The sequence below is a fragment of the Lolium perenne genome, chromosome 2 (assembly GCF_019359855.2).
Source record: "Lolium perenne isolate Kyuss_39 chromosome 2, Kyuss_2.0, whole genome shotgun sequence".
Taxonomy (NCBI): domain Eukaryota; kingdom Viridiplantae; phylum Streptophyta; class Magnoliopsida; order Poales; family Poaceae; genus Lolium; species Lolium perenne.
The window spans coordinates 25206334-25224819 of record NC_067245.2 but is presented as its reverse complement, the minus strand read 5'-3'; the positions used below and the strand labels follow the sequence as shown (position 1 = coordinate 25224819).

The 18486-nt window shown below is 40.0% G+C and overlaps 1 protein-coding gene across 1 annotated transcript; it reads right to left on the bottom strand.

The window, feature by feature from the left end:
- Positions 1–3156: 3156 nt before the first annotated feature.
- On the bottom strand, positions 3157–3771 carry LOC139835424 (protein ALP1-like). Its single transcript, XM_071825274.1, has 2 exons — positions 3530–3771; positions 3157–3448 (listed from the first exon to the last, which is right to left on the bottom strand). Exons 1-2 carry the CDS (start codon positions 3769–3771, stop codon positions 3157–3159), a joined length of 534 nt encoding a protein of 177 aa, XP_071681375.1.
- Between the last annotated feature and the right edge of the window lie 14715 nt (positions 3772–18486).

Here is an 18486-nt window from a genome sequence, read left to right as displayed (position 1 = left end):
GGGACGATAAGGAGAAACACAGGAGGTGTGCCGTGCACGACGGCGTCTACCGCGACCGCGATGGCGATCGGTCGTCCGGCCGGAAACCGGCGAGTCAGCCGAGTACCTTGGCTTCTGCATTATCCCCGCTCAATTTCATCTCACCCACCAGATGGGGCGACGCGACGGCTTCATCCCGACACGGCTCCATGGACGAAAGAGATGGGAAAACAGACCTTGGCTAACTTTTCAGCCCATGTTTCGTGGCCAAATTTATCCCAGCTGTTTGTTCACGAAGCTCCCACTGTGATCATGAACCTTAAGAGCATCTCTGCAGCCACGTCCTGTAAACACGCGCCCGGCAAACACCGGATGGCCTGAATGGGGTGCCGGCGCTTGTTGCCGCATTTGATGGCCGCTGCGGCTTGTTTTTTTGTAATATTTTTAAATTTCAATCATGTTTGCATATAATCTAGTAAAATTTCTGCACAGAAATGAATAATTTTACAATAGGTAAAAAATATAAATACAATGAAGTTCAACTGCATCAACGGTCTCTCATTATCCTACAAAAATGCTCTACGAGATCATTTTACAGTTGTGCATGAGCATATCCTCATCACGGATTTTAATTATCATATTGTATCACGATACTCTTTGTACAAACTTTGTCGAGCAAATGAACAATTCTTTTGTAACCAATGTATGCAATACATGCTTTTGAGCATCCCAAAAAGTCATCTTTATTTTATGCCATGATACGACTTATATCCTCTTTATTTGACCTTCTCAAATAATCAGGCCTAAACTTTCCACCACTGCTCTGCAGACTCTATACATGGCTTCAATGATGATAGAGTAAGTCACGTACAGATACTCATCTTTTGAATCACCAAGAGCTCCATATATAAAGTAACAAAGATTCTCGAGAGCACATAATCAAAAATAATCTTTCATGACTCGTTCAAAGAGAAGACGTTATCTTTTGGTGAATTTCAAAGAAAAGACGTGAACATCAAACTTAGCGGCCACAAGTCATCTTTAGGGCATCTCCAGCGGTCCGACGCATTTTAGATACAATTTGTTTCCATTTGTGTTGGGCGTGGACACGAAAATTGGTCACTTGTTCATATGCATCTGTCCCTTTCCCAGCGACAGAGACACATTTTTTGACTACAAGGGTTGTGCCATGCAAAATTGGGGAGGGGCAAGAAAAAAGATATCTTATGTATGGCCACCATTGACCGGCACGTAGGCATGCCCTGCATTAAATAAGGAAAGAGATCAGCCAGGAACAGATGTAGACGCATTCTTGAAGCAAATTTGGTCCCGTAATGCGTCTGTGTGGACATGTCGGTCGCTATGCGTCTAGCTGATGGGGTCTTTTTTGTCCGCGCAGGCTCAAACAGACGCTTTTGGTCCGTATGTGCCTAGCCGCTGGAGATGGCCTTAGCCATTGTATCAACCATGATGAGTATCTCGAGCCAAGACATTCCAATGTAAGAGCAACTCTAGCCGATCACGTAAATGTTGACCCTTAAATACATGTACCAGATGGTTTTGAGAAATGGATGAATGAGAACACGGACCCTAGCTGTCCAATTGAGGTACAAAAGACAAGATAAACGTGATTTAAAGGTTGAAAACATGTCTAGTAGAATAGATCTCGTAGAAGAGAACCGTAAAACAACATATCCCGAAATATGCCACTGAAGTTCCACCTGTAAGCGTTTTATTTATTTATTTTTTCCTTTTCCCTCGCCCTCATCTTCTTCCCATCCAACCAAAATTGACCGTGTGCGAGCTCTGCTCCGCCCTGGCCGCACCAGCCAGCGCGCTCCCCCGGTCCTAGTGAGCTCCACCGTGCCCCACCCGCCGCCGCCAATCGGTCGACGAGTGGGGCCAAAAAAATCCGGCCGATAGGCCAGTGAATGGGGCACCTTTTGAACTGAAGCTTTTGTCTCGTCAAAACTGATGGGGGAGTAAAGGCCGCTGCACAAGTTGGCCTCGAAGCCCTCGTATGTACATACCGAGTGTCGATTTTTCCGACCTCTGTAATTTTTTGTACGGTTCACCACGTTTGCAGGATCTGATCTACGTCTATTTATTAATGAAAACTAAAACGAACAATTACTTTACAGTTTCTCCGAATTTGTGGAATCTGCTAGGGTTGCTCTAAGTATGTTCATATGTCCCTGTTCCGGCACCCTATCATTGCACTATCCTATAGCCCTGAGTCCTTATCATCAGTCAGACACCGCACCTGTCATTATTGTCGCGAATGAAGTGCTTGGCTGTGTTCGCTCGCTCATCTTCAATTATTGCCTGGAGCGTCCACATGCGTGAACAGTAGTTTAGCAGATAATGAAGGCTTGGGAAACAAATCCAGCGATCGAGATTCAGGGATCCACACTACTGACCAACTTACAGATATCATTGTTGCTTTGTATATGAGCTCTGCTCTTCATGAATCTGGACTGGACAGTGCGAGTAGTACGTTTTATCATCTATATTATGTCGAGGATAATAATAATTATAGCCTGAATGGAGATAACATATGGCCATGTGATGTAACTTGGCATCAACCTTTGCTCATGATTTGGCAGTATTTTAGTCTTATTCAGAACATGGCCTGAATTAGCGAGAGAAATGCTAAGGGCGCGTTTGGTTGCCTGGGCCTAATTCGTGGCTCGATGGCGCAGCGGTGCAAGCATATTTGCGCGTTCAGAACGAGCCACGGGTCGAAATTGGCTTCTTGTTTGGTAGGTCGGGCTGCATCAGCTAGGTCAAAAAGGACTTTCTGATTGTTTACCTCCAGCCAAGCCCAAATCTCGATGGAGATGATATTAGGCCTGTTTAGTACCATCCAGGCATGCCTAAGGTTACCTCTTCTCTACGACGGGTAACCTTACCATGCTCTCACCTCCCATCACACAGAAATCACAGTTCATGATAGTTGCAAACTTACGAAGCATAATTGTTCATGAAATCATCCCTAGCTACTACGAATGATAGTTCATATCACGATACTCCCTAGCTACTACGAATTGCAGTTTACCATAACGGGGTCGTTCAACATACGGGGATCGAAAAGGGGTTCGAGAAACAGGGAATCATAGGGGGGTTCTTCTTCTTCACTTCTTCTTCTACAGTTCTTCTTCACTTCTTCACTTCTTCTCAGATGGTAGTGTTGACTCTGGCTTCCCACATTGCGTCTGCCCACTCTTGCCTCTTCACCTTCCAGGCATAATTGTCGCATGCGTCCACGTCAACGTCATGGCTGGTCTCTCCTTCATCAAAAGTGACAACCTCTTCGAAGAACTCATCCTCGCCCCAACCTAGGATCCAGTTGTGAAGAATGCAGCAAGCAAAGACCAGCTTTACCTGAGTGTCAAACCTGTGGAATGTTATCTGGTCAAGGACCTTGAACATGTTCTTCAATGCAGCAAAGACCCTCTCAACGGTGACTCTAAGACTTGAGTGTCTTAGATTGAACAACTCTCTCGCATTCAGAGGTCGGTGCTTCGCAGAGAACTAGTTGAGGTGGTACCTTGTCTTCCTGAAGGGAGGTAGAATTCCAGGTCGGCATGCATATACAGCATCTCCAAGGTAGAACTTACCGTCAGGGATTTGCAACCCATCAGGCCTTGACAAGCTGTCGGCCAGGATGCTGGCATCATGAGCTGAACCCTCCCACCCAGCAATCACGTAGGTGAACCTCATATCGAAATCCACAGCTGCTAGCACGTTCTGGCTGGTGTAGTAATTCCTCCCGCGGAATGTTGCAGACATTGATCTCGATACCTTTGAGTGACGTGAGTACCATCAATAGCCTCAATGCAATCCTGTAAAAAAATTAGCACACAGTCATGTTTCTGACAGTACCACACATCTGATAGGTAGAAGGAACATGATTTTGTACTGACCCCTAAAATAGGGGAACCACCTGTAGCTGTTCATGATCTTGGCTGGTGTGTTCGTTGATGCTGGCTTGAACATTTCACCTCTGAGCTCCCCAATTGCAAACAATACCTGCTGGAAGTACCGAGAGATAGTCTTCGTGGATCGCCTGGATGTGTTATGGATGACTGATACGTCCAAAACGTATCTACTTTCCCGAACACTTTTGCTATTATTTTGCCTCTAATTTGTGTATTTTGGATACAACTAACACGGACTAACGTTGTTTTCAGCAGAACTGCTCTGGTATCTCGTTTTTGTGCAGAAATCCAACTTTCAGGAAAATTCTCGGAATTTATGCGGATGGTCCTATTTTCCCAGAATATTGGCGGAGCCAGAAGGGCAAGCCAGGTGGGGGCCCGAGGGCCCCACACGCTAGGCCGGCGCGGCCCAGGAGGGGGGCGCGCGGCCCTAGTGTGTGGCGGCCTCGGCTGGCCCCCGACGCCCTCCTTCGGACTACTTATTACCTTCGACCTAAAAATGCACGGGGGATAGTCGAAGTCGCCAGAAACCATCCAGTACGCCGCCACCGTCGCGAAACTCCGTCTCGGGACCAGAAACTCCGTTCTGGCACCTCGCCGGGACGGGGAATTGGAGGAGATCATCGCCATCATCACCACCGACGCCTCTCCATCGACCAGCCATGTTTCCCCCATCCATGTGTGAGTAATTCCCCCGCTGTAGGCTGAAGGGGATGGTAGGGATTGGATGAGATTGGTCATGTAATAGTCATAAGATTGTTAGGGCATGGTGCCTAGTATCCGTAGATGTTACTTTTATGATATTGTTGCAACTTGTTATGCTTAATGCTTGTCACTAGGGCCCGAGTGCCATGATCTCAGATCTGAACATGTTATTGATTCATGAAGATATTCGTTGTTTATGATCTTACCTGCAAGTTGTATACACATGTTGATGTCCGGAACCCGAGGCCCCAAAGTGACAGAAATTGGGACAACCGGAGGGGAAGGCGGTGATGTGAGGATCACATGTGTTCACGGAGTGTTAATGCTTTGCTCCGGTACTCTATTAAAAGGAGTACCTTAATATCCAGTAGATTCCCTAGAGGCCCGGCTGCCACCGGCTGGTAGGACAAAAGATATTGTGCAAGTTTCTCATTACGAGCACGTACGACTATATATGGAACACATGCCTATTGATTGATTAGTACTTGGATACCGTTTTATTATTATCTGCAAATGCCCTGCTTTGATTGTTACATGAGTTTCTCTCATCCATGCAACGCCCGTTCATCCATCCTCGTGCCTACGTATTTTAATTTTGCTTTGTTTACTATAATCACTACTGCTGTCTTTGTTACTCGCTGCTATTATTTCACTACTGCCATCGCTATAAAACTGTTACTATCGATAAACTCTTGCGAGCAAGTCCTGTTTCCAGGTGCAGCTGAATTGACAACTCCGCTGTTAAGGCTTTCAAGTATTCTTTGTCTCCCCTTGTGTCGAATCAATAAATTGGGTTTTACTTCCCTCGAAGACTGTTGCGATCCCCTATACTTGTGGGTCATCAAGACTATTTTCTGGCGCCGTTGCCGGGGAGCATAGCTTTATTTGGAAGTTCACTTGGATTGATATTGTTCGCTGCAAATTCTCCATCATGGGTAAACCTCGCGATCCTAAAGTCGCCATATTACCATCCACTACAAGAAAAGGTACAACTCTGAGTACCTCTGCTGCTCTTGATTCACCATCTGTGATTGATAAACTTGTTTCACCACCACATGCTTCACATGCTGGTACTTCTGCTAGATCTGAAAATTCTTATAATATTGATGATGCTTCTGCTGTGCTTGATGATAGTGGTTCATTGGGATCTTTTCTAGATGCTACAATTGCTAGGTCTAGACATAATGAAACTGCTGAAACTCCTAATGAAAATGCTGCTACACCTGTTAATTCACCTGAGTCTGTTGAATACTCTAGTGATGATCTTGATGAAGATTATGTAGAACTTGATGATGATTTTATTGATAAATGCAATGCTACTACTGATGCAAGAAAAATTAAAAAGTTGCTTGCAGAACATACTGTTAGATATAAATTGTCTCCTGATCCTAAATTTGTCACATCTCCTATAAACATTAAGGATAAGGATTATGATTTTTCTCTTGATCTATCTCATATAGCTATTGTCGAGAAAACACCCTTTTGTGGTACTGAAAAAGAAAGTGTTGTAGAACATATGATTGAGCTATCTACTCTGAGTAGCTTGTTTTCTGATGATGTTAAGAAGCGTACTTATTTTGTTGCTAAAATATTTCTATTCTCATTAAAGGATGATGCTAAAACTTGGTATAATAGTTTGCCACCTGATTCTATTAATAGTCCAAAAGAATTGCTTGATGTTTTCTTCCGGAAATACTTTCCTGCTAGTGCTCAACATATTGCTTTGCAGAGAATTTATAATTTTGACCAGGAAGATGGAGAGAAATTGCCTGAGGCTTGGGCGAGATTTTGCTCTCTTATTAGAGCTCGGCCTGACCATGATTTGCAAAAGCATGATTTACTTGATATATTTTATAGTGGACTAACCATTGAGTCTAGGGCATACCTGGATAGTTGTGCTGGTTGTGTTTTCAGGAAAAGAACTCCAGACGATGCTGAGGAATTATTGGCTAGAATAGGCCGGAATCATGATGATTGGTCTACACCTGAACCAACCCCGACACCTATATTGAAGAAGAGGGGCTTGATTAAATTAAATGATGAAGATATGAGGGAAGCCAAGAAGTCTCTTAAAGAGAAGGGTATTAAATCCGAATACGTGAAGAATTTACCTCCTATAGAAGATTTATGTAAGATAACTCCCCCTTCATCCATGATTGAGGTACACTCTCTTGAACGCTTTACTAGAGAAGATATTCCGTATTCAAAACCTCCTGCTCAATGCTTAGATGAGTTTGATAATTATATTGTTAAGCAAGAAAATTTCAATATGAGAATAGAGAATCATTTAATGGAAAATTCTCAAGCTATTAGTGAATTGCATGGTATTGTGGAGAGAACCTCCAATGATGTTAAGATGCTTGTTAAACACTTTCATATGGTTCAAACTCAAATTGATCGACTCACTAAAGTGCAAAATGACTTGTTAAAAGATAATTCTAAAGAAAAGCATACTTATGAAGTAACAACTAGAGGTGGTGTTTCTACCCAGGATCCTCTATATCCTGAAGGGCATCCCAAAAGAGTTGAACAAGATTCTCAACGAACTGAAACTAGTGCTCCATCTAAGAAAAAGAAAAAGAAACATAAAACTGTTGTAGAATCCTCACGAGCCCGTTAATGATCCTAATAGTATTTCTATTTCTGATGCTGAAACTGAAAGTGGTAATGAACATGATAAAGATAATGATAAGAATGATGCTTCTGATAAAGAAGAGGTTGAAGAAGAACCTGAAAAGCATGCTAAAAATAAAAAGTATACTAAAGAATATTTTATTGCTAAGAAACATGGTAATGAAAGAGAACCTTGGGTTCAAAAGCAAATGCCTTTTCCTGCTAAGAAACTAAAATCAAAGGAAGAAGAACGCTATAATAAATTCTGTGATTGGATGAAACCTTTATTTCTGCAAATACCTTTGACTGATGCTATTAAATTGCCTCCTTATTCAAAGTATATGAAAGATATTGTGTCTAACAAAAGGAAAATTCCTAATGAGGAGATTTCCACTATGCTTGCTAATTACTCTTTTAATGGTAAGGTTCCAAAGAAGCTTGGCGACCCAGGTATACCGACTATTCCTTGTTCTATTAAGAATAATTATGTTAGAACTGCTCTATGTGATTTGGGAGCGGGTGTTAGTGTTATGCCTTTCTCTCTTTATAAGAGACTTTATTTAGATAAGTTGATACTGACTGATATATCTTTGCAAATGGCTGATAAATCTACTGCTATTCCTGTTGGTATATGTGAGGATGTTCCTGTTCAAGTTACTAATAACTGCTTGATATTAACTGATTTTGTTGTGTTGGAAATGCCTGAAGATGATAATATGTCTATTATTCTTGGGAGACCTTTTCTCAACACCGCAGGGGCTGTTATTGATTGCAATAAAGGAAAAGTTACTTTCAATATTGATGACAAGGAGCATACCGTTTATTTTCCCAAGAGGATTGAAAAAGCATGTGGAGTTAATACAATTTCTAATGTGAGAACTATCAAAGTGGGAACCATTGATTGTCCTATATATGAGCCTGAACAAGGATATCAAAATATTATGATTGGATCAATGTCAATACAATTCAAGGTAACATGATTGATTTGAGGTTTAATTCTTCTTATGTTATGTAAAATTTATTTGGTGGCAAGACTTGATCACCCTTGTTAACAAATTCATTTTATATGCATAGAAGAGCTAAACAACATCTCTTTCTTCCTCCACTTGATCTACTTGCTGTAGCACTTTTGTTTTGCAAAGTTCTTTAGTTAATTAGCGATTTCAAAATCTTTTTCTGCCCAGTAATAATAAATTTAACACCCAGAAATGTGCATTTTTCAAAGTTTTCAAAAATTCACAAAAATTATACCAGTAGTCCTATTTTTCGACGAGGCACACAGGAACACACAGGGATGACCAGTGGGGCACCCCAGGGTGGCACCCCACAGGCCGGCGCGGCCAGCAAGGGGGGCGCGCCACCCTGGCGTGTGGGCCCCTCCTTGCCCCACTTCATCATCTCTTCCTCCCACTCTCTTCTCTCTCCCGAAAAAACTCGCACCAGGTTCCTCTCACTCGCGTTTTTGCTCAAGAGCTCCAGATTTCTCGATCTCTTTGCTCAGCCCAGATTTCTGTCTGAAATTTGGCACATTTGCTCTCCGGTATGTGACTCCTCCGATTATCCAAGTAGAATTTTGTTTGGTGGAGTATATCTTGAATATTTTGCTGCTGTAGGTAACATGTTTAGTGAGCTTGCATGCTTGTTCTAAGTGGTAGAAACTAGTTTTGATGCATGATTAGTACTCTAACAAGTTCCTATGGTAGTTTCCCTCAAATATATGTCACCAAATCAAATTTTATATTGTTTGTTGAAAAAAATTTAGAAAATGGAAGGGAGTAGGAACCTACTCAACCAACAAGAATTGGAGGTGCAACAGGTCATGAGAGTTCACCGCGAAGAAGGAGTATACCCCGCTTACTACCCGTGCGTGGATTTTATGAGGAGTGCAGGAATCTTGCAAGATGTTCAAAGTCTAATCTCTCATGCAGGGTTGGATGATTTTGTTGTTGGTGAACCATGCCAATATGCAAAATTGACTATGTCTGTAGTGCAGGATTTTGAATTCAATTGGTCGCGATCTAACCCCATGGTTCGGTACAAAATTTATAATAAAATTGTCAACTTGCCATTCAATGATTTTTGTGCAGCAATTAGAGTGCCGCAATGGGGATCATGCGAGAAGATAAGGGGATCGCCGCAAGAGTTCTTGGACCTCTTCAAGATGATTTGTCATGGAAGAAGCTTCTCAGAGGATGGTGGTAAAATCAGTAGCATTCAACTCCCAGCTATTCGCTACTTTGCTTATTTCATCACCAAGTGCGTTCTAGCTAGAAAGAATGGAAGTAAATTATCTATCCAGGATTTAGCTTTTCTAGCTGCTGCATTGCAAGGTAATAAGACCTATAATTTGGGTGCTTTGATAGCTTCTAGACTTGCCACTAACCGTGAGAAGGGCGGAATTTGTGGAGGTCTCATCGCCTCTCGTTTATTAGCTATGCATGGTGTAGAACCTCACCATCTTGATATTCAGCTTTCCGTAGAAAAACTTGATATAGTGTGATGACCCAGCGTACCACTGCATGGTGTAGTACACAAGTCGTTGACATAACACAAGTGAAACACCGTTCCACTCATATTACATCTCTCAGAGTGGTACAACAGAAACATATGCGAGTCCAAGGTATGTCTATAGAAGTACACACGAACTGTTTACATAAGATCCACACAGCCTCCTACTTTACAGTGAGGTAAAACTTCAAATAAAACTCCAGAAGAACGACTCGTAGTCTATCTTATTGCTAACTCAAGTTTAAGAGCTACTTGGCTTGCTATAGAAATCTAGCTACTTAGGTGCTATGATTTGGGAAAGGTTCCCTTCTATTACTAGTCTAGGTTTCCATAATAACTGATGCAGGAGTTGACTCCATTGACGTCTTTGATTGGATTCTTCATCTTGTTGCAGTTGACTCCTTTATCTTCGAGTTCCACGGTAGTTTCTCCTTCGGTGCATTGCTCTAAGAAGGGGGTTCAAACGAGATAGAATGAGTACGAGCGTACTCAGCAAGTTCATATTAGGAAATATGTGTATCATGCACTAGCTACAGCCATAGACCAGAAAGTCATAGGCCAATGCAAGTTTTTGTAAACATTTCTTCAAAAGGTTTATTTTATTCTGAAAACTATGCCCGTCAGTCTTCACAGGTTGACCAGAACTTCGTGGAGTTCCTTTCTGCCGCGTTCGCAGTTCCTTCCCGGAACGAGGGAGTGGCACAATTCAGTATCCTCTGCAGAGGTGCGTTACTTTTCCCATAAGAGACCTTATCCTTGTTGCCAACCGGCCTTAAGTATCCGCCCACACTTCCTTGGTGTGAGGCCAGGTGTAAGATCCAAGCCCACACCGCCTTCTCCGCGACTGCAAACCCACCCTTTTGTCCAACCGTACACCTCCAGAGACTTCCCGATAATACGGCTTTACTCATGGTGTACTCCGGACAATCCTTCAGAGATGGTAGAGATTAACATCACTAATGGATGGGGATTTAAAAGGATATCCCAACCTATTGCGGCAGTGCCTCCAACACCCCACCGTCTCTACCAATCCGTTGGCGTGCAGAAGGGAAAAGATACGGCTGGCTTCCCCAGAGCCATTATAGATCTCATGGTCAACGCGGTTTGTACGGCGCTAGAATCACTGGACGGCATTGGTAATTAATCCTAGGGTGATATAACCCATGCAATGGAACCTCCACCATATCAACACATACCATGGTTCCATTGCCCACCACATAGTCATATTCATAATTGGAAAATAATATTTTGTTTTTCAATGCATGAGTGATAAGTATAGTACTTTGCATATAGTTTGATAAAAATAATCAAATGACATGAGCAAGCGATGAACTTGCCTTTCTTGACTGCAAGATTATGCAGGCAAAAGCTTCGATACGTGATAACTCCAAATTCTGAAATACCATCATCGTCCGGTAAGGACAATGTTTAAAGAACTGGCAAAGATGCTATAATGCATAGTATGAGATGCAATCGTCCGAGCGTAACCTAACCTCGATGATTTAAGATGTATGAGTTGTAAAGATTTCTTTAGGGTTTGTTGCACTTTTAGAATGGTTCTCAAACAAGGTTCTTATTAGGGTTTGATTATTTTATCATCATAACCAAGTGATATAAGACATCATAACAATCATACACATAAAGAATAGTGGTGAAATAATATATAAAGAACAGTTGTCAATTTTAAGTTCTACGAACATGGTTGATGATTACTTATACTATACTTCAAAATAATAACTTTTGAAGAACATGTTAGTTAAGAAACATTTAGTATTTCAAAGAAGGATTAAGGCTTCTAAGGTTTGATTGACATTTGTACTTCAAAAGAATAACTTTTGAAGAACAGGTTAAATAAGAATATGAACTACTATACATAGGTGCTATGGCTTTCTAGGGTTTACTATTGGATTCCTTTAGTTTCATTAATAGGAACTAGTTTATTCTTAATTTGGATTAGGTTTCTATATAGCAAGTATTGGTAAGGTTATTACTATGGTTTCACAACTACTTAACTAAGTAATCTCTAATGGTTACCCAGCTAAGTGGTTTATCATTTCCTAAGTAGGGTTGAGTTGGAATAGGAGCATGTGATGTGCATTACTACACAAGATTGGTATTAGGGTTTTTCATCATGGTTTAACTAGGGTTTGATGGTTGAGGTTAATCCTAATGGTATGGTATATAGGATTGATGATCAATGGTGCTAACATGTGGTAACAAGCTAGGGTTTATATTTAGGTGGCACTAGTGGATCATATAGGTTTTAAATTGGAATTAGAGACATGAAATGATGACTCATGTGAATTGGTTTTAGGTTGATGGATCATGATTATGCATTCATTGGTTACTTATCAAGGTTCTACAAGTAAAGTTGAAGTGGCTATGTTCACATGGGTTAAATTCTTAGGGTTTTAGGTTTGCAACTACTATGGATGAACACATGAAATAATGAGATCAATGTCTTACTTAAGTTAAACTTAGGGTTTCTAAATGATGGCACAACTCCTAAAATGATAATTGGTAATAGAGTTGTGGTTACTAATTACTTTGAATCAAAATTAATAATGGTTTAACATTTTATTAATTTTCCAGAAGAATTAATAATTAGGGTAATTCTTATTTAGGTTTAATTTAGAATCAGGGTTTAATAATTGTTATTAGGGTTTAAAATAATTAACTTGTTAACTAAAGATGTTTAAGTAAATAAGTTTTGATTTACCAAAATAATATTGGCTTATAATATTTTCTTGAGTTATTACTATTTTAAAAAAAATAGAAAATAGTAATTTGCAATTAGGTTTTATGAATTACCACTAATAATTAAGTTAATGCAAATATGGTAAATAAAATTTATTTTAACATTTTACTTAGTTACTGAATAGCTAAAATTTAATTTTTATAACTTCACTAATTATTGAATTCAAATTGTATTTTAAATAATTGAAATGACATAATTAATAAGGTTAAAAATAAGTGAATTTTTATTTTGACACACATTTTTGTTTTATATTTTATTTGAATAGAGTTTATTTTTGTGAGCATTTTGATATATTATTCATATTTTTCTGAGTTGAGATGAATTTAATCTATTTCTATAAAGTTTCAGCTATTTTCTGTAATTTGAAATAACACAAAAACACTAAACGTACCGGTTGGTTAGCTAGCTCCAGTGACAGACGAGTGGGACCAAGTCCAGCGTGGCAGCCACGTGAGCAAGACCAAGTCAAAATGTTTGACTGGCCCGGGGGCTCAACTCCGGCGAGCAGACTCCCGACGACGGCGGCGCTATAGGGTTCCCGCGGACGTGCAACTAAGCCTAATCGACGCATCACTAAACGCTGAACCGAACGGTGGTGGTGCCTCCGCCAAATGGTCACCGGAGTTGCTCCGGCGAGCACCATCTGCGGCGGAGCACGTCGGCCAAATATCAAATCGGGGCTACGATTGATGATTAAGCGAGCTAGATGGTCCCTGAGATGCGCAAGAATCACCTGAATGTATTGGTGGGCTCGGTGAGGCTTGAGGTGGCCGGAGACGAGCTCACCGTCGCGGATTCCGACGATCTGCTTCATGGGGAAAACTTGAAATTGGCGATGTACCGGGCCCTCCTTGATGCTCTGCTCCTCCAGACGACTCTATACGATCAGACGCGTCGATTGAGCTACGCCATGAGCTCCGGGATGGTCTCATCCGTCGTCACCAAGGTGAACGCCGGCGACAGTGAGTGGAAGAACACGCGAAATAGAGGATGACTGAGAAGCGATGGATGGGCGGCGAAGAACTAGGGTTCCATGGCGAAGCTACGGGCAAATTTATAGAGCACGGCGAGGTCTGTATCGGCATTTCACCGGCGGCAATGGCCGGGATGAACAGCGAGATCGAAGCTTGTTCTGAGCGCGAATCTTGATGAGAAGTGGATGAGACGGACGCGAGAAGATTTGGCGAGACTCTGAGATGATCTCTGGCGTCCGGCGGCGTTCTTATCCCCGTCGAGGACGTGGCCGAAGCTCCCCTCTGCGCTGTCGTCTCCGGAGAAGAAGACGACGACGCCCTCCTTCTTTCTTTTAACGCGAAGCGTTACGGCGGGTTGGGCTGGCTTCCTTCGTGGGCTGGGCTGGCGACATGGGTTGCTACTGGGCTGCGATGGCCTGCCAGGTAAGCTCCTCCCTCTCTATTTTCTGTTTTCTTTTCTATTTTCTGTTTTTATATTCTGGTTTGAATTTTATATTTAAATTCAAATTGATTTCTGTTTGTTTTTGCAGGTCCTAAATTATTTGAGTATCAAGATAACTTGATAATCATGCTTACTGCACGGTTTTGTTGTTTAAACAAATATTGTATTTTGATTAGAGTGGCACTTTGTGAGGTGTAATTAACATAGAATTAAGTTTTAGATTTTTATCTCAATCTCCTTTTTCATTTGAGAACAAAATCTATTTAAGTGGTGTGAAGATTTATAACTTGTGCATAAGGAACATATGATTAGGTTGAACTAGTACTTAACAATATGATGTGTTCTCATATTTATTTTATTTATAACTAAAGTAATAAATAGTAATGAGGAATGGAATTGAATCATGATTTCATGTGAAGAATTATTTCTAAGGTTTTAAGAAAATGGTTAAGAATATGGTTGACTTCACTCTGTGTTAAATAATCTTGCTTGGCAAACTACTGACTTGAATTATTTAAGATAGATCCTAATCTCATTATGGTTAACTCAACTACTTCTATGAATTCTATTTTATTTGGTTCACTAAACAAGGTATTTGGATAGCAAAGTAGAATGGAATATTGATTTCATTCTACTCACCAGATGGCATTAGTCTTTAAGTATATATGGCTTGGTTTATACTTGTGGCACATGATACACAAGTTAGGAAACAATATTTTATGTAGATTGGTTCTATATGACAAGGTTTATGGTTTTGGGAATACTTCACTATTTGAAGTAGGAAATAGGCATGATGCATGGCAGGGTTCTACTTATAATCCAAAGTAATCCATAGGTTGGATTTCAGACTTGGTCTAGGGTTTTAGTAGTGATCACCAATGTGATACACCACTAGGTTCAGGATGTGAGCAATAGTTGGGTTATGTTTAATTGACTAGGATTACTCCTCTACACAAGGCATAATCATGCATTAGCCAATATCCACTTATTCCTCACTAATCACTCTTTACCATTCCTCTCATCACTCTCACTTAGATTCTTAGGTTTCTAATTAATACCAAATTGTGATGATTATGGAATTGGTTTCCTAAGGTCCTACTCAAGAGATGATGATACGATCCTCTAAATATATGGTTGGCCTAGGGATTCTACCTTGCAATATTCTGTAGCTTGTTCTTCAGGAACTCTGATAAACCTTCTTCTTGTGGTATGCCTTCACCTCCTAGCTTCTTCATCTTGATCCTAGCTAATTCATATGGAGTGGCTCTATGTGTTTGTTCCCATGTATCATGGTACCTGATGAGCAAATGGATGAAGAGTGTGGCTCTATTTATAGGCTTGGGCAAGCTCTAGTATCATGACACATAGGTGGTGACTCTTGTGTTGGTTTGATGAGTAAGGTGCTTGGGTGTCATGCCCTCATCCATAGCAATCCTTTGAGCATGAGGTGGCAAAGCTTGGAATGCAAGTCATGTAGATATTTTCATCCTATGTGGCAAGATCATTATCCTCTCATATGATTTATTTTTGGTTAGCCAAGTGGCATTTGTTACTAAATATCTTGTGGATGGTTTTATTATTGTGGATGAGTCACTATATCATATTGGATTGGATTTATATTATAATATTGGTCAAAAGATCAAGGTTGAAGGTTATTCCTCAAATTTGGATAGTTGGTGTTTGATTTCACCAAGGCATGATCATAAGTGTTTCAAAATACTCATAGTCAGTTTGATTCAAATAGTTTGAACTATAAATCGTAATGTAAATGGATTTAGTTTTATGAGATTTCATATACTTAATAAGTTATGATTTAAATAAGAAGGTGTGGCTTTTATGCACTTTAGACCCTGTGGTTTACCTTATTTGGTAATGAGTTTAGAAGTGAATTAATTTACACACAAAGGTAGTTGCTAATTTTTAAGTGTTAATAAGTTAGGGTTTGATTCTTAAAGTATGTGTTGTTGTAAATATAATTCCATTTGGTCTAATCCATAGATCAAATCATCTCTACCCAAAACAAGGTTTTAACAAAGATCATAGTGAAGTTTATAGCGCTTGACTTGATGATCTACTTCAATTCCAGCAAGTCAAGTGAAACTTCAGTTACTGTGGTAAGTTTTATTTGAAAACGCGAAAATTCCCCGGATTTTCTATGCATGAATGCAATGCACACTTTGGTGTTCTCTCATTTTGTAGCCTCTAAACCTGGGATATTACAGCCTCTCCCCCTTAAACTGAACTTCGTCCCGAAGTTCGAACGCTCTCATGTTTCGGAATGTTGAAATGTCTTGAACAAATCACCATCCTTCAACTCCATGGTGATCACACTAGATATAGTTGAATATATCCCTTGTCCAGATCCTTCCGGAAGTCTTCTGATGTCTGGCACTGATACTTTCTTCAATTCTATGATTTCTTCCAACACTCTAAGCTTATAGGCTTACTATCCAAAGATTCTTGGATTAAGACATCTTATTGTGTTAATGGGCCTTACTAATAGTTGTGGTGACATTTTTCCTATTTGGGTACTCAAATCTTGGTTCTACCAGCTGCGATAATCCAGCTGCGGTATAATATGGCACTATGGTGTACCAGCTGCGATGTCCAAACCTAATTCTAAAGGATTTGTTTAAAGTAAGGTATTGTTTTCCCTTACTACCATAACGAAAGTAATGGTACTTAGTAAGGTACTTACAATAGGCATGGTCCTAGTGGTTTATTCCTACGAATGGATTAGACTCATTTAGTCCATCCAATCATGGCTTTAGTTTATGCTAGATATCTTCCTTTTGGTTTCTTTAGGTTCCATGAAAGGAATCTTTCTAATAGTCTTATGTTTTAGTATGGTCAAAGTCCTTTGTATAGTATCTTTTTAGGCTTTGATTGTCCTCCGATAACTTCTTCATCCAACTTCATTATTTTAGACTTACTTAAATTCTCTTGGTTTCGAGTAATAACAATTACCCACTCAAGTTAAGGTCTAACCCTTACTTCCTCGAGATATGAACCTCGGCTTCTGGTCTGACAACCTCCTGAGAATACTTTTATATGGGTAGTTCACAACAACCTTATTAAAATAAGATCGGACTTCCACTCAGTTCAGACCTTCTTCTTGGTCCATCATACTCCAAATATTATATCTTAATATTTCTTATTCAGCCTTCCTCTCCCCCTTGGAATTTACTAATGATCTTCAAACTTCCTTTCTTCTAATCATTAAACTCCAAGGTTAGGTAGTTGGTTTAAGTCTGGTTTAGGTTTATACTTTTCTAGAGTCTCACGAAGAATACTTTCTGGTGTATCCACACAGTTGTGGGTATCCATTATGAATCCTCCGACTAAATATTTACCAGCTATTGAATACCAGCTGTGAAATACTAGCTGTGGAATCCCCTTTTCTTTTAGGTAAAGAAATGTTCAGGTTGTGGCTATCTGGTACCAGCTGCAGACTACCTAGTACCAGATGTGGCTTATTGGATACCAGCTGTGGCTATGTTATGGTTCTAGTCAACTTCTACCTACCAGTTGTGGCTACTTTTATAGTTTTAGTTAAGATATACCTCACTTCACATACTTTCTTTTCATGATTATCCTATATCAGCTGTGGTCTGATGATACCAGTTGCGACTTCACTTGTTTATTTTCCTTCTTCTAGGGTTTGTTTTGCAAGATAACCACTTGTTGACACTATGAAAATAGTATTGTAAGCGTCTTCACTTGCATTCCCTTTTTCCAGCATGAATATGGCTCTACTTCTACTCCTCCATATTCACTATTTTTCTCACTTCCATGATACTTCCATGTTGAAGTACTCCTTGATTAAGGATAAAAGTGAGTTTGATTGGTCTTTCCTTTAGAGTATTGTGGTTGCTCCCCACAATTTGACTTCCTTCATCTAGTGAACCTTCATCTTGACTTTAAAATCTTCAGAACTCGTCACTTCCTCACACGAATACCTTTACCCTCTAGACCTATAACATCAAGTAAGAGCTTGATATTGCAACATGCATTTGCATATCAAAGTCAAACTTCATGTATGGATCTAGTCAATCAATGAAAATTCAATAAAATCCAAGAAGATTCAGCTTTGTGTTTATAATACACATCCTTATATGCCTGAATACAATAGTTGGGTAAGACATCCCTAAACATCAGGATCAGATGTGTAATATATAACACCACATAAGATAGGTTTAAGTTGTGATACTTAGCACAATACGTGAATTTCTACTAGTGGTCTCAACATTTATCTAAATTGCACATTTGCAATAAGACAAACTTGAAACAAAATGGCCTGGGATAGTTGGAGTTAACCTAGTTTTCTTTGGAAGTACTAACAGAATAGTATACCATATATATGTGCTATTGAGGACTACTTCCTATAATACAATTAGTTCTAACATGTTTACTCTAATCACATGATTGTTTAGAATATACCACCTATAACTCTAGGATTTCTCTATGTGATATGCTCTAAATAAGCCTTCTTTAAATTAAGAACTATGGTTCTAACATTCTTGACACAGTTTCCAGGATTTTAAGGCCTAAGCTTTCGAACTATTC